This window comes from Neopelma chrysocephalum, unplaced genomic scaffold (assembly GCF_003984885.1).
Source record: "Neopelma chrysocephalum unplaced genomic scaffold, ASM398488v2 Primary Assembly neopelma1_86, whole genome shotgun sequence".
Lineage (NCBI taxonomy): Eukaryota > Metazoa > Chordata > Aves > Passeriformes > Pipridae > Neopelma > Neopelma chrysocephalum.
Window position 1 is genome coordinate 656,656 of NW_020897748.1, and position 21,966 is coordinate 678,621.

General features: G+C 34.9%; 1 protein-coding gene across 2 annotated transcripts in view; it reads left to right on the forward strand.

The window, feature by feature from the left end:
• Positions 1–21,966, forward strand: part of ANGPT1 (angiopoietin 1) — a 159,333-nt gene that overhangs the window by 73,143 nt on the left and 64,224 nt on the right. For both annotated transcript variants that reach the window (XM_027692530.1, XM_027692531.1), the window contains exon 4: positions 5,592–5,824. In XM_027692530.1, the coding sequence (XP_027548331.1) occupies positions 5,592–5,824 (233 nt within the window). The remainder of the gene's footprint in view (positions 1–5,591; positions 5,825–21,966) is intronic.

Below are 21,966 nucleotides of genomic sequence, written 5' to 3' on the forward strand. Positions count from 1 at the left end.
CCCTCTCCATATCACTTTCACATCAATAAAAGAGAGAAAACTCCTTTTATCCATGTTGCTTACATGGACTGTAAGCTTTTTTGGAAAGGGCCTTTCTTTTGCAGCAGATTTACACTGCAGTGGGAACTAGTGTAGGAACTATTGTCATTGCAAGAATGATTGAAACAGGTGGTGTACTGTGAGCTGATAATTTCTTTCTCTGTGCTAAAATTCCTCCATATAAAATAAAAATAACAATCTTAGTCACTTTCTAAGAGCTGGATTTCGAATGAAAGTAATACAAACTCTTATAGTAACAATAACTCATCAGTGAGGTACTATAATAAGTGGTACATTATCTTTAAATGAAATGAACACTGTCTATCAACAAGGGACCAGTGCATGTTCTTTAGACTACAAATATGTCTATTCTTGGCCTTTCTCTTCATTTCCTGTCTCTGCTGGGAAGAAGGGCCAATTTTTTTTCTTTTTATCCACTGAAGTGAAAGATTTTCCATGGCACAAGTAGTCACATTTGCCCTAGAATCATGTTTCTATTGAGTGCTCTCATGCCATAAATAATTTAGTTTTGTGGGTTCCCACCCACTATAATGTAAATGGTGGTTTCTTCCATTGCCATTTTTTTCTCCCACAAGAGCTTTCTAAATGTTATTTTGATTTATTCTTGAAAGACTTCCCTGCTTAAGTGGATTATGAGCTCCATTTTTTCCCCCAGAGTGTACCAGCTGCATTTAACTTATAGTGTGCCATTTGTTTCAATATGCAAGTGTAAAAAAACCTTTTTGTTTACTGAAATGAAACAAATGAGGAAAAGTATAATGGAATTCTGGATTACTTTACTTTTCCAGTTACTTCATTTGCTTTGAGAAATATGGGGACACATATTTTCATATTCTCTTAGGCTGTTCAAACAATATCAGACCACCAAGGTAAGTATGAGTGATCAACACCTAACAATACAGGGAAAATTCCACTCATCTAAAAGGAAGTACAAAGAAACTGTCTCAATGAGAGAATAATGTTCTTCCACTCAAAAAACCCCACTGAAATCCTCTTCCTGTTTGTCTTCCCACATATATACAGTAAAAGAAAGGTACATATTTATGGCCAACTAATTTTTTTCTAGTATGACATTATTTGTTTTTATTTACTTGAATAGCTCAACAAAGTATATGTTTTATCTGTATATTTAATATATCTTGATTTTTTTAAAGATTATTTTAATGAGAAAGATGTCCATCTCTAAGATCTGGTCTATATCCTGTTCTCACATGTCTAAACTGAGGCCTCTGAAAACAAAGATTAAAAAAATCTCTTGAACTCCTATGGTCTGGAACGGATTAGTGAATAAACTACCTGCCTTATAAGGCAAATTGTCTAAACCAGACTTTTCTTCCTTCCTGGACAGCTACCAGAGTGCTTCCTATATGTTCTACTTCATCACCTTTCAAAACGACAACAGCTTTCACTGGAAGTCATTCTTAGACTTCTGTTTGGGTGTTCTACCCTCCCCAGCATTATTAGAGGGCTTCTGAATCAGCTGGACAGAGCACAGTTGCACCAGGCATTCCACTGGCTTATACACTGACAAAGTCAGCACATCATTTGTATGGTTGAATATAGATTCCTTGCCCCACCAAAATCACTATATTAGACTTTGAGACATAGTTATTTTTTAGGAAAAATAAATTTGTCTGGGTTAGGGGTGTGCATGTTTGTTTTTAGCTTGTCTTATAGATAATGACTCCGAAGAGTCATTGTCCAATGGATAATCTTGGTATTTACTCACGTTAACAATATTTTTTTCTTCACAACTTCATTCTGTTCCCCAAAAGACTGATTTATTTCCCCAGATTGAAGGCTACAAATATAAACCCCACATATATATGCATGTCTTTATACATATACATATAATGTATATTTATATGATGCTTCTAGTGATTTATTTTTATTGTTTTGTAGTTCCCATGATGGTTTCATCTGTCTAGATCAGTAATATTTTCAAACATATGTAAATTTCAAATATATTGGAAACATATAGAAACTTTAGATGTGTAGGAAAGGCACACTTACTGCAAAAAAGAACCATAAAATTTTATGGAAAGTGCTATAAAAGAATGTTTCAGTCAGCCTTTACAGATTTTTGGATTCATTGATATAGAGACAGCCTTCTTTTTGTTTAATATTTTATGCTAACAATAGTCACTAATGAAAGCTAGTAGAAATAGTTTCATTTTAATTTTGTTTTCACAATGCTTCTTTAAAAAATTGAGAAAATATCTTTAACAAGCACTCAGCAAAGTTATTTCTTCATGGCAATTGTTTATTAGAAGTTGTCTGATCTCACAAAAAGAGACAACATAGTGGTCTTGCAACTGTTAAAAAGAATAGCTAAGTATCTTTGTAATAACTTTCAATCTGTTCCAAGATTTTTTTATGAGATCCTAGAACTTCTTTTTTTATTATTTTTATTTAAATGAGCTATAGCAAGTATTAATGTAACAATACCAATGAAAAATTCTGGCCACATTGGAGACAAAAGCCATAAGAGCAGCTTTTCTCACGCTGTTTAAGGATTTCTTCCTTTTGGAACAGGCCAGTTCAGAAATCCCTGATCTATGTGAAGACTTTGTTTTTGTTCATTTGGAGCTTTGATGAAAGGTTTCTCATTGATTCTTAGTGAAACAAAATGAATATTTTGGACTTCTTCCAGGAATACAGGGAGTGGTCCTATCCTCAGGACTTACTCTTATCTGATATAGATTTATGAATATAGAAAGCTCATTGCATAAATGCATATGCATTCCTGAAAATAGCTTAGGTTTGCAGTTTATAATAATAGGACTTTTAATCTACATAGCAAATTGTAAAGGAACCAAATGCTGTGACACTTCCATCTTTCCACCACATGTTGACACACCACTCAGAAATGTTAGGATGTACTATTACTAGAGCTGTAAAACATCTGCTTGCTGTCTGTCTGTGTAGATGCCAAACTGTGAAGGTCTAAACATTGTCGGCTTCTTCCTTCTTGCTCGACATGGCCAGTGCTGCTGCAAATAAGACTGTCATCACCATGGGTTCATTTACTGTGGTCTTAGGAAGGCCACAGTGGGAAACCAATAATCCAGTACATAAATTGTGGCTGTCAAAGGCTATTTCTTTCACATGAAATCATTCAGTTATGGAAATCATTTAGTTGTGGACATGTAAATAGAATATTGTGGAATTAAGGAAATAAATTGTACTGTACTACGATATGGACAAAAATAAAGGGAACTTTTTTGTCTTTTCTTACTACTTAACTCTAAAGCTATATTCTAGCTTCCAGAATGGTATATTCTCTTACATTGATAATATAAAACATTTCAGTGGACTGTAAGCTGTCAGACTGGGATGTGGCCCCACCTAGCACCCATTCTATTACAGACTGTGCCCAGGACCCACTTTGTTCCTATGCCAAGTACATTGACATAACTAATCTATCAGAAAAGTTAAAATCTAGAGTAATAATGAGGGCTTCAATAATTTCTGTAAAAAAAGTGGAAAAAAGTGGATAGAACTTATAAATATCAAATGGAACATTTTTTTCAAGCAATACTTTTTGACTAAAACCAAATCCATCTGAACATTTTTGTCCACTTCTGCCTAGCTAAACTACATCTGACCTTCTGCATAACAAAATTCCAAAACTTTCACATAAATATTCTCAAAAAAATCTATGTGAATCTAGAGCATGGTGTTTAATGTTACAGTTCAAGTGATGAAAAAAATCAGCCACAGGTCTGTTTAAGTATTAAAATAATTTATAGTCTTTGGCTTCAAAATCTATACTTTGTTTCAGATTATAACTTTCTACCATCTCATTCCAGTCCACCAAACCTTATACTTTTTTTACTAATTAATGAGCCTTTTAAAATGAGATATCGTGTTCCCCTTTGTGTTTGGGACCCCATGAAAAATCCCCTTCCCATCTTTTCTTTTTTTGCTCCCTTTACCCAGATGCTTCTGATTTTCACAGAACTAGATATGTTGATATTACAAAGTATACCAAGTATGTTTTCTTTAGTATCTTTGTAAGTCCCACATTTATAATGTTTCAGAAAAAAAAATTGCTGCTTGGTTTCTTTTTTTTTTTTCAAACAAACAAACAAACAAACAAAAAAAGTTTGATCTCACTCTAGCTTGTACAGCAAATCCAGGGCCTGAATTTAATCTTTGCATTGTTATCATCTGTAACAGCTCATATTAAGGCTCTGTGATATCAAGTAGAAACAACTCCATATGGATTTTATTACATTCTTCAGTTAGGTTAAATGACCTGAAATTATGCAGGCATTTTGCCACTGATCTATTATCCAGAAGTAAAAACAAAGGTGGAGGGAGAGTGCAAATAAATAAAACCTAAGACTGACTTGAACAGGAAGCAGTTTGTTGGTAAGTTTGTAACCACCAGTTGGTTTGTGGGCATGAGAAACATCTCTTTTGGTGTATACAGTAGAATCCCTAAAGAGAAAGTAGAAGAGAGATTGAATTACTTTCTTTATCTAATATTAATAAAGTCTTTCTGCTAAACTCCCACCACAGCATCAAAGCACTGTCATTAAAAAAATTCTTGTTCACTGTTGAGAGATATTGGCTGTCCTTTGTCTACAACACCTCTATTCTTTTAGATATATTTCAATATGTCTTTGATCTTTATAAATTGTACACTTCAGCACAGGACAGAGAGGGTAGTAGAAAAAGAATATTAATCCAGAGAAAGTGTTTCTATACACATGTAATTTTATTTATAAAAATTGATGTAAGCAGGTTGCGTAGTATGATGCCCAACAGTTTTCTGTCTGAGGAGCCTTTTGTGGAATAAGAAAACATCGCTGGGGAGTGTGGTGGAATACATATGTAGACTCAAGGAAAACAAGGGAATCTTACATTAAAATGCAAATTTTTTTTAGTTACCTTTTGGTAAAACACTACTATTCTTAATGAGAAAGAAGCTACCAGTCGTCTGGAGCGCAATACTTATCCCAGCTTCACAGACCACATCAAATAGTACTTTTATTATGGGTTCCATATCTCTTGATGGTCTTCCATAGCTGCCAATGCTTATCTTCCATTCAGTGGCAAGGCCCTTCACAAGCTCTTTCTCAGTTTGTCCCTGATTTTTATGTCATATCATATTGACCCAGCCATATTGCCCTTCAACATCCTACTCTTCTCCCTCCTCTGCCTGCCTTAGTCTTTTGTGCCTGAGGTTTTATGTACAAATATGTGGGTCCCTTCCAACTCAACATATTCTGTGATTCTGTGTTGCTGACCTTATGCTCATGTACTTAGACAAGAGTAACACCTACATATGCAGTTCCATGCAATTCAAGCAGTACAGCATGCAAACATCACAAAATGGAATCTTAGATATCAGTCATATTTGGCTACTTGACAGACAAAATCAGTGGGCTGAATTACTAGATGTGACATTTTTAGAATTATTGAGTTACGTAATGAATTATACCATGAAAAAAAAGTCCTTTTTTGTATTCCTAACTATTTTGGCTTGAAATAATATCACTAATTGTTTGATTTCATTTTAGCTTTCTTGAGCACAGAATTTTGGAAATGGAAGAAAGGCATAAAGAGGAGCTGGCCACTTTGAAGGAGGAAAAAGAGAACCTACAAAGCTTAGTCACACGGCAAAGCTACATAATCCAGGAACTAGAGAAGCAGTTAAACAAGGCAACAAGCAATAACAGTGTCCTACAGAAACAGCAGCTTGAATTGATGGATACAGTTCACACTCTGATCACCCTCTGCTCCAAGGAAGGAGGTAAGAATATATCATTAAAAAATATTAGAAGTACTAGGAAATTTCCTCTGAAGTAAGTCCTGAATTTTTGGGAAGGCAGAACTTAATGAGCTTATTCCAATAAAAAAAAAGACTTTATAGTTGAGGACAAGAGAGCTAATATGAGCCCACAAATTAAATAGAGTTTAGACATTGCTGAGGCTGACCCTTGTACTAACAACCATATTTGATTTTTTTAATCCAGTGTCATTGAGTTATTATACCTTGACCATGGTTAGACCATAATTCCATTGACTTCACATTAGCCATATTGTTTTGTTGCTCTGAGTATCTGTCTCCATCTGTTGGGAGTAATACAACCAATTGTGGGTGTTAATTTTACAGATGCCTATTCCTCATTTACTCTAGTCTTCCCATACAATCAATGGAGAGAATATGATAGAAAACAAAGTAACTCAGAAATTTTAACATATATGTGGATTATAATGGTGATGACCTCGGATTTAGGCACTTATGGTGCTGTTGGTAGACATCTAAAAGATGAATGTCTTCACTTGAATGAAGATTTTATTTATAATAAGGGATAATTTTTCTTTCTTCTGCCTTGCTGTGTTTTGTTTGTGTATCAGGCACACTCCAAACTGTTGCCCAAAATTGGCACTTAAAAGAAACCTCTCAGACTCAATTTGTGAGTTTAGAAGTCAGGCATTATTTATTCTGTGAACCAGGTGTACTGGTAATAATTTTGCCAAAGTGCACACCATGACATCTCAGCTACAGTTTACATGTTTGCATTCCATGATTATTCATTTTTGTTTCTCATCATCCTATTACATATTCATGACACTTCCCAACAGTTATTAGCATATATATGTATCCTTATAAGGTCTCTGAGGGGCTTCACTGAGGGTCTCTGGAGGTCCTTTCTGTCTGGAGACCCCAAAGTTCTGAGTGATTGCTTTATAAACTGCTTTAAGACAGTGCGCCTGGTTGTGTAATACCCCTTCTTTGTTTGCTTGGCTCCTTAAGTTCCTTTCTCTATTGTTTCTTCACTTTGCTTGTCTGGTTTCTTTAAATTGAGGCACAGTAATTTTCTATGGGACATTCTGTTGCAAGCACTACTAGTACTAGTTCTGTTACATCTCAAAACTCAAAAGAATAAAGATAGAAATAACATCCTTTGAGAGAAAGTGTTGACAAAGACTCTAGAACAATTCTCAAGTATGCCTTTCTTAGTAAATAGTTTTCTTACAGCAACAGAGACTGAAATTCAGGGACAATTTCAATTTTCATATGCCAAAGACATTGCAGAGTGTCTTGGGAAAGACATTCCTTTCGTCAGAACTGTTCAAGGGAGATGGGTGAATGGAGACCACTGTAAAGAATGGAAACGAGACACTGGGAAGAATAAATTACTAACTATGAAAAACAAGGCAAAGTCATACAGAAATGACAATACAAAAACCCTTCTGAGAAAGGGTATAGAATAAACTTAGAAAGAAACTGTAGATGTGTGGGTTGTGATAGTCATTCAGTGAGTGTGGAAGCATGGATGAAGGAGGTCTATGAGAGGTTAAGTACCAGCAGTCCAAAGAGTCCAGTATATTTGATCATTGTAATTCCAAGTGCCATAAATTATCTAAAAACAAAAATAAAAACCCACAAAAAACCCCATCAAACAATCACACAAGCCCCCCTATCGAAAATTTGTCACCTCTGTCATTATTCAAAGCTCTGTCTAAGAGGTGGAAGACGTACTAGATCATTCAAACTATTCAACTCAAGGCACTGTGGGTTTTCTCTCTGCTATATATTCCCATGCAACTTGTGTGGCTTAAATCTAAACTGCTCAAGTGATGAGGATTACATCTCTTCCTTTGGAAGTGTTGCATGCTTGGGCCCATGTTGATAGAGTACTTTTAAAAAAAACCCCAACTTTTTCCCCTCTCATGTTCATTCTAAATGTTCCCTTCTGCTCATTCTGTTATATCGTTCCCTAGCATTTTGAATTAAATAACGTTTCATAGTAAACTGTTCTCATATCAGTAGAGAAACATTGTGATGCAATGCAAAGCCTTTATTATGTTTTATGTTTTTTTGGCAAAGAAACCTGGCAGGGCTGTGTCCTGAGTGTTCTAATAAAGCTCAGGAGTATTTTAAAATCAGTATCAAAATGAAAGATATATTATTCTCATACAGAGATATACTGCAAGTTCTTTTTAAGGTTAAAAAGATTTGGAAATTTGGAATTTGATTCAAAGAAAAAAACAACACACAAACCATCATTTTTCCTATGCTTCATTTCCTCAGCTGCTTCTTATAAAAACTGTGAATGAGGAATACAGAAGTGGATGTTTTAGGTTGGGCTCCTGGGTACTAATTCAGTACCTGAAAATCTGAGTTTTCAACAGTCTTTTTAACTTCTGAAGAACTGTGGAGCAAAGGATGCTTAGCACAGTTATATGCCCAAATATAAATTGGTAGCCTAACTAAGACCCTTGATTTTGGACTCCATTACTTTTGTGTATTATGTTCAGAATTTTTCTTGGATACCTTTTTTATTTAAAGAGAAATAATTGCAGAAACGTCTCCACTTATTGTCTGATTAAATCTAGCTGACCAACATTTTTTGATAGATACATTCACAGCTGAAAAAGGAGTCAGATAGCTGAAGTTAAAATAATAATATTATCCTGGAGCACAACACAATTCTAATGGAGACTAAATACAAAAGCATTTGGTTGTGCCAAAAATTAAAGCCAACTTCATTCTGTGCAAATATATGTTGAAGATGATTTCCATCTCCATGTGCATGCTGGGAAGTAACACTGGAGACACTCTTCTAAATTCACACCAAAATATGAAATTTAGATTGTCTAACACAGGTCTTGAAGTGTGCACTAATGTTCAAAATAAAAAACTTTCTGTGAACACTGGTGTTTCTTGGGAGAGGGAGAATAACAAAATGTGACATATAAATAAGTGGCACCCCTTCTTTATTATACTTCGTAAAATCTCAGTCATCTAAGTGATATAATAGAAGTGGAAATGGACCAGAAAAGAATAGGACAATGGACAAACGAGAGACCTGGAACAATTTCTATATGAGGAGAGAGAGCTGTAACATACAGAATTATTAGAGAGGAGAGAAGGTATGTGTCATGGGATGCTGTCATGGAAGTGTACAAAATAACTAATGGTAGGGAGAAAAGGAACAGTCAGTAACATTAAGAGATATTTTCCATTGATAAAAGTCAGGACTTGATTAATTTAGGTGCAGGTTACTAGATATCATCAAGATCGATAAAGATTTTTTAATTATTAGAAAGCTGCAGAGCTACAAAAGGATGGGTCCCCTTAAGAATTTTGGAGTTTTAACTAGGGACAGTCATCTTTGAAAGGAAGTACAACTTAAGTGAGGCATGAAGTCTAGAAGGCCAGATTGTCAAAGAAGAGTGACTTTAAGTACCTTTATTGGATTTTCAACCATAAAATAAAAATGTAAGTAAATATATTTTATATTACATATATGTCTATATATTTTAAAAAAGATTAGCCATATCAAGAAAACTAAAATTCTCTCCCAAGATAAGTCACAGACAGGAAAATTATTTTATTCTTCTCATAAATCATAGTATTCTGGATTTTCCAAATTGTGAAACTGAAAAAGTAATGATACAACTAAACAAATAAGTTTGAAAACAATTTGGTTATAATCATTGCTTTTTGATTACAAAACATGTGATACATTTCCTCCAGTAATGACATAATCATATAAAAAACCTTATTTTTAGATTGATTTGAATAATTTGGGAAGCTATCACAAGTTTTCCTGCTAGGAGCCTGTGAATAATATAGCTGAATAGTGTAGAGACACAGGGCTGAATAGAAACTGCTTTTGTGTAGTTTAACACTCTAAGGAGCTTTGCTAACACAGTATCTAGAACTGGATAACAACCCTAAGAACTCTGCTTTAGTGCTTCCCCTGTGGCTAAGCAAATATTAGGAGAATTTCTGAAGGGTACAAAGGCAAATGAGAAAGTGAAAAAAAAACAAACCAAAAAACCAAAACAAAACCAAAAAACCAAACACTACCAAAAAAAAAAAAAGTAAAATAAAAGCCATACAAAGGATAAATTTTTAAAATATAGATGAACCTAAATAGAAAATCCAGATCCCATTTTCAGTGTCAGTTTTGGTACGAACCAGTTTTGGGATGGGGGCCACCTGTAAAACTTGGAATTGTTTGTGAGTTCAGTTTCCAAAATACCACCCACCTCTCTCCCAGTGTGAGCAATTCTGATTCTAGAATTTCAGTTGCATGAAGTCCTTAAAATAGACACTGTAATAGGTCACAAATCCTACAAAGAGTCAAATAAATGCAGGATACTCTGGGAACTCACATGTCTCTGCCTTGGCCTGTGTCTGTGGCTAAATAGACTTGTCAGAATGGTTGTGTATATTTTAGGCAGGGGCAACAACCTTGGCAGCAGCTGCCAATAAATTTCTATAGTAGAATTTCTAAACTAGCCTTACAAATGAAATGGTTGTTCAGTACAGTGAATATTAAAAATAACTTTTTAAAGATGAAGTAATCTCCAAATTACAATATAGATGAATGCATGAAACTTACACTTTTCCCCAACAAAAGATGAAGAAATAGAATGGTTGATGTGAAGGTCTAATTAATCACCACAGAGATGTTGCATGACTATAGTTTCCAAGACTATAGAGGTCCTTCACCTGTAACAGATAAGAATTGGATAGAAATCACATTATTCTTAGCAAAGGTCATAAAAGATTTTGTGATTATTGTTTTTTTTAAACTGCTCATTCCTCATATACTTTGAATATTATTAGTCTTAAGATTGATAAAGCACATTGCCGTCACTGTCAAACAGTACATCTGTAACACAGTAAATAGTTTAGTAATGGACTTTCTAAGCTTTGACATCAGAAAAATTACTTATAAAAAGGATACGTAGTGCTGAGTAGAGAGTCACATGAATATTACTGAAAAAACCCCTCAACCACAGAACGAAGCATACACTACAAATTATGTTAAGCAATAGGTAATATCATCAAAGGTGTGTATGCAAGTCCAAACCAAGTAGTTTGGAAAGTATATTGGTCCAGTAAGAAATTATGCTTAAAGCCAAATATCACAAAAGGTGCCCAGTCAAAATTCATGTATATTTTCAAATGCATTGTCTTTTTATTCCACTCTAAGAAAATGGATTGAGTTTCTATTGTGTTAATATTAATTTGCATAACTTGTGATAATTGCCCAAGTACTCCTACCCACAGAACAAGGGAATGTAAAGTTCAGTGGGAAAGCATATTTAACCATAAACTTATTTTTCTTTTCCACTTTTTTTTGTTGTTGTTTTTGTCTGTCAGACTGCATAATAATACACCTTGTTAAAACGTTTGGTCAAAACTTATATGCTTCAGAAAACTAATGGAACAGTAGAGAAAGTTTTGTTATGAATGTCTGGTTTCATGACCTCCAAGTAAAAGAGAAATGAAGCATTATCTTCCTCTTGAATGCTGACAAGAAGCTGAGCTTGATTCTCAAAATGATACATGTATATACTAAGATTTTACCTCCCCTGAAGTGCCTATTGCGTTCATGAAGTAAATAACATGGTTAGTGGGTCTGGCATTTCAGAAATAGTACAAATCTCCTGGTTTATGAGTAGGACAAGCAAATATGTCTGAAAGTTTATTTGAATGGAATTCACGCTTTTAAAGGGTGTAGCAATTAATGTATCCACAAAAAATTAAACAATAAGTAGTTTATTCCCCTTCTTCAACTGAAGTTATTTTGATGTTAAAATTTATACTGAAGTGAAAAGAGTGAGAATAGAATGGCAACTTCAAAGACATGACCTGAAGGTTACAGGCATGGGGGAAGCTCCATTGATAGAAGCAGAATTACCCCAGCAGTGATGCTGCCCTACTTCATTAGGCAGACTTCAAAGACACCTTTTATAATACAAACTAGTATTTAAAAAAAAAAATAAAACAAAACAAACATAAAAAAGAAATCCTAGTGGGAATACAGGACAGAAAAACAGAACGGTAGTTTTAAATCTTAATATTTAGATTGTGTCCAATGAGACAAATTTTCTATATTATATTGATTCAACCATATATTGGAATACAATAATGAGGATATTTAAATCCAATAGATTTTAGACAACAGTGTAGAAGAGCAAGGTTTTATGATACAGGTCTTGATCGTTTTTCTTCTGTTCATGGAAAGAATAATATTGGTACTCATCTGAGACATATTCTGAGGTGACAGCGTGTTTCATCTGGGACCATTTCCCTAACAATACCTTTTCATTCCTTAAGCACATGCCTCCTCTTTGTACCTCATCCTTGACGTAATTAAGGTTTTTTCAACATGATGAGACATAATTGGTGAGGCAGGAACCCAGAGGACGTCATATCAGTCACTTCTTTATTTTTCTTCTGAAGCATAGAATGAAACAAAGTAAGATTTTGCTAGATGTAGAGAAGTTTCTTGCCACCTTTGGTTGAAAGCTGTAGGTTTGATGTGGGTCAGGATTGTGTTTGAAACATGGTTTTAAAAAAAAGGGTGCAAGAATGAAGTGACTTCTAATTTTTTCTTATACCAGAAATTGCATTTTTGTTGCCCATATTTTATAACATACTGCAATGTAATAACAAAGCATGATGTTTTTCATCTATTATTTTTTATTTTTTTCTTAATTAAGAAAGAATCAAAAAAACCCAGACTTGACAAAGTGAAAGTGACAACACCAGAGCTTTAAACAAAGCCCTGTCTAATGCACTGAAGTCATCTGGTGTTCCACACTTATTATTTTCAGTCATGAAGTCCTACTTTGATCCCCAAAGATGTCAAAGATGTGTTCAAGAATACAGAAAACATCCGTTTGCTCGGTGTCTCTCTACTTCTTCCTGCTTTAGAGATTTTACAAACATGAAGTTTCATTTTTATTCAGATATCCTAAAGCAATAACAGAAATACCTTTAGTTTAAAAAGAAATCAGAAAATCACTCTCAGAAAGCGTCCATCCATAAAGCTCATCATATGATCTGCTATTATTTATATTTTGAAAGCTGTGGAAAAATTGAATCATTATTTTGTTCTCATTGTCATGGAAGAGAGGTCCCCTGATCCTTACTGTAGCTCGACTCTATTGAGGAAAGCGACTCATTGAACTGGAAAGTACTGCAGGGCTGCAGTCAGGAGCCAGGCTGACTTCGTACAGTTTTGTGGATGTTCAGTTAAACACATACTTCAGCACCAGCTTTATTGTGAGTTACTTGGTTTTTCCTGTTCAGGTACTACAGATTTCTTGATTCTCCTGGAGACTGTATTGATATGCATTTTTCAGAGAAGCTCAGAAAGCTCAAGTAGGAGTTTTTTTGGAGGTCAGTCTTACCTGACTCACCTAACATTTTCAGTGTAGTTTTAGAGTTCAGGTCAGGACTTCCATTAAAGTCAAAAACATCACTTTTGTAAAGTGACCTGTTTTACAATGAGGTGACTTATCAATCTGCAAATATCCTTTTTCTTCATATTGTCTGCTAAATTGTGATGATATTAGTGCTGATATTTATATGATCAATATATTTGTTGGGACAGATTAATTTTAATTTTGTTTTTTTTCTAACACTGAAAAAATAATATTAATTCCAAATCATCGTGATTTAAAAATAGAAGTATTTTCATACCCTGGTTGGGCAAGAATACCTTAATTTCAAAGCTATTTTTTATAATAAAATTCAACAAAATATATTAGTATATCAAGTTAGGCCACAGTTTAATCAAGTTTCAATACTGAAATAAGTCAATTTGAATGTGTGGCATCTGAAATTTATGTCAGTGGAAAATATCTAAATTTTTCAAAACAGAATTTGTGGATTCTATTTTATCCCTATTAACTTGTTGATGATCACAGCAGGAGGTCAATATTTATTCATACTGAAAAACGTAATATTTTAAGTATATATGGTTGCATTTAAATTCTTGATTGTTGGTATTACAATCAATTACCCACCCTCTTTCCTACAGTATAGGTCAGTGCCAAATCCCTCTTCACCCTGCTTTCTGAAATTAGTATTCTTCACTCACACCAAAGATATTACAGAGAATATCAGCACATGTAAACCTACTTACAACACTCTTGGTGTCACCCAAATGGCTTATTAAGTGAAAAATTTCTTTGTATGCATACTATCCTTCAGCTGGAAACATTAAATGCACATTAGGGTGCCTGTGTGGAAAAATATAAATCAATTAAAGAAATATAGACACTAGAACTATTAAACAAAGCCAGCAACTTAATCTCCTTGTAGCGGTTAGTGAAAGACATCTTTAGTTCTCCTCTCAGTGAATGCGTAGTTACTCACAAAATTGCCGTCTCAAGCAGAAACTCTTAAGGAACTGTATTGCAGCTGGATAATTAAATGTCTTTATCTCTTTGTAAATGGGCCATAAGGCATTCTATTTCAGCTCACTAATGAGGACCACTTTATGGTATTCCTAAGTGATGTCTTTCAAATGCACAGTGATTCCAAGTATTATTGTTCTTGCCAGTCACTAAGGCTGGATTTATTGGGAACCAAACTTGATAACTGTTGATAATTTATTAGGTATTAAATAATTATGCCCTGGAGAGGGTGAAAGCTCACTATGTCAGTGTCGTTTTCCAAGACAGAGTTAATTCCTGCAGCACTACAGGAGGGAAATTCTGCTTTAAATGATTTATTTAATAAGTAGTTGGATAGCTTGAGTGCTCTTGTTATGCAATTGTTTACCTTTCTTACTGCAGACTCTTAGAGGGTGTGTGGGAGGGCAAAGTAATGTTCAATTAACTGCTATAACATTTCTATAAATATTAATGTGAGATATCTAATTGGCTACAACTTTTCTCTTTCCTCCTCATGTTAAAAATATTGATCTGAAAATCTTGTATGGAATGAACTTTAGTGTTCCTAAAAAATCTGATACTGGACTAGATCATAGGCTGGGTAGAATCATTGTAGCCCTACTAATTGCATTTCAGAGTGACCTGGTAGTTGTGCTGGATATACTTAAGCGAGGTTTGCACACCTCTTTGGGCCTCCCACGTGCAGTGAGTAGCCGTTAATGGCCAGGGATTGAGGGTAAAGAGACTATTTTTGCTTTTGGCATTTCTCCTTGAAACAGTATCCTTCCACTTCTCCATTCAGTCCAGGGGTTGTAGGGTCACAGGGTAAATCAAGATCTTAAGCTTCTCCAGCAGAATAATAAAGTTGTATAACAAACAAAGAAAAACAACAACAAAACAACCAAGCAACCAAACAAAACCCCCAAGTTTTCCTCCCTGCTTCCCCCCTTCACCAAACCCAAATGCTTTCTGCCAGATCTCCTATTAGCTGATTCATTCTGTGCCTTTGGAAGCAGCCTACAGCCAACAGATATAGCAAGAACAGCACCGCTCCTGCAAGTGACACTGTCATTGCACTGTGCCTGGGGTTAAGACTGAGTGCTCCCTTAGACATCAAAAATGTTCATGCATACATATATACATATATACTTATACTGTCATAGTCTGAACGTCTAAATGATGGCCTGCGTTTTCCCTTTTCCATTGTAATCATTCAGCAAATGAATGCGCCTGAGGAAGGAATTCTAAAGTTTTATTTTCTCCTATCTTTTAAAATACCAATCTATGTTCAAGGTAAGCTCCCAAGAAAATCTTAAGTGAAAGACATGGGAGGTGCTACTTGCTTATTAATGGTCAAAAGAAAAACAGTATTTTATAAATTGTTAACAGAACAGACAGGAAATCAGAAAAACATTTGTACCACATAATTCATGATGTACTCAAACACTGTATAAAGTATTGGAACACACATCTCACAAAAAAAAAAAGCTACAAAGACAGATGATTGAATATGTGAAATAGCATTAATTAAGGATATGAGGGATAATTCGAGCAGTATAGATGATAATAGAAGGAGAAAGCAGTAGAAATTGTAGGTGGTGCTTACTTTCATCTAAGAATGAAGGGTCACCAGTTAAAACACTGTTTAAAAGCTAGCAGTAGGCAATTGTCCACCACATGGCATGTGTATGGAGTTCCTTGGAATGGGACACTGAATGATTAAAATTAATGTGGCTTCAAAAATGCAACTGGAAAAATTAATGGAAGAAAATTTTTTCGAAGCCTACTAAATATGCAGATATTACATCTGGCAGAGGAAGTGCTTATGCTGTAAATTCCTGGATATGCTCTCCAGTATTTATGCTGTTCTCCAGTCATCTGCCTTGGACATCTGTTCCTACTGAAGAATCTTTTTTGGGCCAGGTGTTAGTCAAAATCTTGCAAAATGTTAGAGTCCTCCTGAGGAGGGAAAGGCCAGAGGAAAAAAAAATAATGATAAAATAAGTAATTATGAGGGTGTAAAAATAAAAAATAACAGAGTAGGTTGAAAGATCAAGTCCTGTGAGGAAGCCCCATGGCTTCTAGGGTCCTGATGCTGGAGATGGGACACTGGAGGGGCTGGAGCAGCAGTTTATCCTGGTATAGCTACTCTCATAACTTTATCTGGGAATATTGGGGGCCTTGACAATACAGTTTTATAAACTAGAATCTGAAAATTTATAATCTATAAACTTGATTATAGAACAATAGTTCTCGGAACAGAAATATTTTATTCCAGCATATCAAAGTGAACTTTTCCAATTTGCCATTGGCCAGCTGTTTTTGTCATATTCAGAGCAATCTCAAAAAGCAATTTTAGTTTAAAAAGCATTTTGGTGAATGCATACTCTGTTGGAAGGAAAATGCATGTCCAAACCCCAGTTCTAAACTTCCTCTCTCCTCACTAATAAAGAAATGTGAGTACACAAGCATGCACAACAACTTATCTGAGAAGACTGCTAGACTCCAAGACATATAGAAGGAACTTTCCTATTAATATCCCTCCATTTTTTTTTCTTTTTGCTAAAGATGATATCCAGACTTTATGGAGATGAAAATAAAACATAGCATTAGTACAGGAGTAAATAAAGTTGATATTAGAGAAAGTTTGGTAGTTTGTCTTTACAATTATTTATATTTGGGTAGTAAATGCATATAAGCTCAAATTCAAAAATCTTGCTTCACTAGCTAGATGTTGAAAGTTCCTGATGTTTTATCAATAATAAATAACTTCAATTTTTTTTAATTTCATACATATCAGTGGATTGTAATTTTCTAATTATTTTTCACATTGGTTATATTGAGTGACTGTGGTAGCTTTAATAATCCAGAAATATGTTTTGGAGAGAGAAAACAGGTAGTATGTAATGTGTACTTGAATCCAGAAAACAGAATCCAGAAAATGTGCTTTCAAGTCCTTTTTGAAAGGCACAAATGTGCTCTTATACTGCTGTCATTTCAGTTTGTAGGCATCATTGTAGTTATCTGGAGAGTATATCTGACTTGAAATCAGCCTTCAGGTTTCTGCCTTTCCTTGTGATTTCTGTGACCTTTGCAGCACAACAGTGTTGTCACGGAGTTATTTTGTTGGAGGGAATAGTTGGGTGTCACAGTTAGCTATTAGTTTGCAGTTTAATGTTTGTTCTCAAGTGGAGGTTGGGATATGCAAAACTAGGACACTGAAAAAACAGACTATACCTCTGGCTGTAAGTCAGCAAAAACTATAAGTCTGCATATTTTTCCTCCTCAAAACAAAAACAATCTTCACCCATAATCTGTCAGATCTTTTTGTGCTTCCTGATGCTAAGTCTGGGAACATATATACATGTTTGGGCAATGTTCCAGGCCTCTTCACTGGGGGTATTTGACTGACATCCTTTTGATAACATTAGCAAACTATTCTGGATTTGATTCTTCAAAAACCCGGCGCTGTTTGCAATCATAACTGGAATTTTGTTGGTGCACAGCAGCTGCACCCAAATGGCTGGGAAAGAGGTCAGAGACACAGGGTCTCCTACAGAAATGTAGGATTCCCCAGCATGTGTCTGAAACCATGACAAGATCAAGGCAAAATTTATTTGCAGTCTGGATCTAGACAGAAACTGCCATTTGGTAGTCCTTGAATGACCCTGTCCTGGAATGTTAGAGCTGTAGGTAAAAACCACCAATCTACAACCTTCTCCTTTTTGATTTTTTATAAGTTGTTCAACTCAGGACATAAATTTTTACCTCATATGCTTTTGATAGAACAGCTAAAATTTAATTCAATTATATTTGCCAACAAGATATGGAGAAAGACTTTTCCTTTCTTACCTCAAAAGCATGAAGAATTTTTCTAAGTGCCTTTTGGTATGTATAGTGATTATTAAATTCTATAAGAAAACTAGATTTATGTAAATAAAACATTAAAACAATGAAAATATGGTAATTCACTAAGGCACTAAAGAAAGCTCTGCATATCTGTCCAAATAAGTCACTATCGCACAGAAAAACCAACAACTGCCTTTCATTTGCTGGCAGGATCACTAAAGGACTTAATACTCTGGTGATTAACTCAATCTCAACTGATTTCAGAAACATGGAAGTTCAGATCTCAAATAATTTAGTAAATATGAAGGTGATTTTGTTGATTCAGTCAACATCAAGAACTGCAGTTTAATATTCTTTATTGCTTACGGACAAACTATGTTATTCATTCAACAGATATCTGATGGAGACTTGAAAAGCAATGAGATAACCACTTAATTTTCTCAAAAAAAATCAGAAATCTCAATTTAAAAAAAATCAAGTCTATTATTTTATTTTTTTTCTTAGTTGAGATGAGATTAGATAATTTTCATACACCTAGGAAAAAAGATAGATATTGTATGTTTTCTATTTGTACTTCTAGAAGAGAACATTAGATTACTAAATATTTCAGAAGCCATTTATTCTTAGCAGTCAGTTTGTATTTTTTTAAACCTTGGCAGAAAAGCAAACATCATTTGTGATACGTGTTAGGAACTAGTAAACTAATTCATTATTGACTTAATTTTACAATTTATAGCAGATACAGTCTCACTCTACACAGAGGCACACATAGCTTACAACCAGTTAAATTTGCCTGTCACTTGATGTGGGAGAAGGCCTTATATATCTGAGCTCTTTCACTTGCATGAACAGGTAAGCCTTTCTCAGAGGCTACAACCTGAGGTACTGACCCTGGCTTTCTGTTGGAAGTTAATGCCCTGTAAGCAGGTGCAGCAGAACAGCTGCTCAGCCCTGGCAATTCACAGCCTGTGGGTCAGCAGAGACTTCATTGATTTGGTCCCCTGTGCATCGATGGGGCCTGAGTAGTTATGGATGGTACTTGCTGTGCTGCATGGACTCCAGTCATCGTCCAGGGCACTGAGGAAAAGAAACAGCTGAAAGGCTGATAACTGAAAGAAACAATTCACATTAAATAGAGTAACAGAGGTAGTATAGCCCAAGGAGAAAGTTATTGGTCTAAAAATTAACCAGAAGACTTTTGGAAATGCAATGAAAGGAATTATTTTTCTTGTTAATTTTCCTTCTCTTCAAGAAAACAGGAATTTCCTCATAGACATCATTGCTTCAAAGGACCATGACTTCATCACCAGTTTATTCACCCAGGAAAGACAACAAAAAAAGCTCTCAAGGGTTCTAAATTTTGGCTAAGCATTCAGGTTTAAAAAATGATAATATTATTTTGCTTGACATAGACTTTTCTTTTTCTTCAGGTACATAAAACTCTGGCATAAGCATTGTTTTTGAAAACAGCTAAACTAACATTAGAAATTTCTGTAAAGTCAATTAAGATCTTGAAGCTGACAAAGAAAGGTAATGGCTACATATTTTGTTTTAGAACTACTTTATTTGAACTTTCTTACTTTTTTAGAAATTTACTTACACATCTACCATATGTGCCAATACATCATTCAGGGACTTCACTTAATGTATAAAGGATTCAAGGTCTATGTAATGTTGTAGAGAAAACAGTCTGGAGCTATAGTAGGTAAAAGTGGTTTGGAAATTTTATGGAATATTAAGTTAGAAAAACAACAGCAAACCTTAGAGAAAACATTTTTTATCCCAAAAGAACATTACCAGAAACATTCCTGTGTATTAATTTTCTGATAACTTTGGGCTGTTCTTGCAAATTACATTATGATGTATTAAGAAAAACTAAACTTTGTGCTGGTCATGCTTAATAAACTGTCACAGCCTGTAATAGTGCAGCTCCCTGCGAAGGAGCTGATCTTTTCTTTCACTGGGAGCACCAACTCCTGAGAGAGGGATGACAGGAACCCAAGGAAAGCCATCTTCTGGCTACAGTGGTTCCCTGAATAAAACCGCTGGTGTAAAAACAACAGGTATTGGGTTGCTTAGATTTTAGGAAATTACATGTCTGCTCTCTGTGATCTCAGCTACTTCAACTGTCTGATACTAAGAGGAAGGATGGGAAGAACTGGGCGTATCTAAGATATTTATTTTCACCTTTGTCTCTTACACGAACACCACTTTTATTGTGTTTTTTTCAGTCTTTAAGCATGAGGAAATCATTTCTAAGGCTCCTAGAGATCCATCTCTTTAGAAAGTTATTTTCAGAGCTATTTGCTCTGATATTTAAATCTTACCTTGTTTGAAATTTTAATAATATGAACTTGAGAATATACTTATGATTTCTTTTGTCTAACTTTCAGTTAAAAACAATCCAAATTCAAGTTTCCTTGATTGACTCTTAGGTAGTTATTTCCAAGTGGTTTTCAATGTGTGTGTAAGGGTTAAATAGAGGTAAGATAATCTCTCTACATACACCTAATAAAATATAAGTACTTTAAGACTGAAGGAAATGAATGCTGCCTCTGCACAACTAAATATATTCTTTAGACAAGAGAGACTAATGTCTGCAGTTGAAACAACAGCATTAGAGAAATTCAGGCCAGGAAGAGTGGATCTTTTCTAAAGCCCCCTGAAATCAATGAGGGGCATTGCTTTAACTCCTCTAGGCTTTGGCCCCAGCCCCAAGTAATTATTCAGGTTGGACTTCGGCCACTGATATTAACACCATCTGCTTACAGAAAGTATCATGAAGTCTATAATTAACACAAATCACAAAGACCTCAGTTCTGTGTCTTATCTAAAAAATGGCACTTTTGAGAGTGCATTGTTGATGTACATCTTTCTGAGGACCTCACTCCCTGCCATCTCACAGGGAAATGTGTCATCTACTCCGTTGCTAGCACTACCTTTTCAAAATATAGCCAAGTTTCAAAGCCATTGATTTTCCAGTTGAAGTTCATATGTGAATATATCGACCAAGTTTTATTTGTATTGATGATCTTGAAGAAAAATAATAAATATGCAACAAATACAAGGAAAGGGAGAAGTAAGGGATTTTTGTTTGCTAAAATAAAATTTGAAAGAACAATATAATACTAATAAAAGGGAAAGAATAATGTAATTTGTGTGTAAAATGCCTACCTAGAGAAAAATACAGTCTGACAGTCAGGATTGGATTTCTCACTATTTTCTATTTTCACCTTTTCACAGGATGACTGAGGCAAAGTATTTGACCTTACTTTTCCTCAGTTTTCCCATCTGTGAAATTATATTAATGTTAATTATAAACAATTATAAATGCTATTAATGATCTGGCAGGAATTTGCCATCCTAAAATACTGCTTTGAGGTATTCAAAGGGAAGAGAGTACATCAAACTGCAAACCCTTGGCCTTATTGCACACCACCTGTGGCCTGGATAGTTGCACATGCTGTGCAGGACCATTGCTTTGTTGCACATCAGTGTCATTAAACACCACTTTTGCAGCACAAGCCACTTCATTGAGAGTCAATAAGGCATAGTCCCTTTTTCACCTATAATTCACACTTTCAAGCCAAAAGTGAAAAAGATGTGTCTGTCACCAGATGATGAGTGTGTCTGGAGGTCTTAAATATTGTTTCCTTATTATAAGGATTAATGAAGTGCTGGCCTGAACCCTGCACAATGCTTAAAGACATGTTTAACTTTAAGAATCTGAGCAGACTGATGGACTTCCACGGGAATATTGATGTGCTTAAAGTATGTGTTTGGAATAAAATCATATCCTTCAGCATTGTGTGGGGTCATGCGACTTTTGTTTGTGAAAGTGAAGGAACACTCTCAGATTTTACTCCTTCTACAGGGAATCTCCTG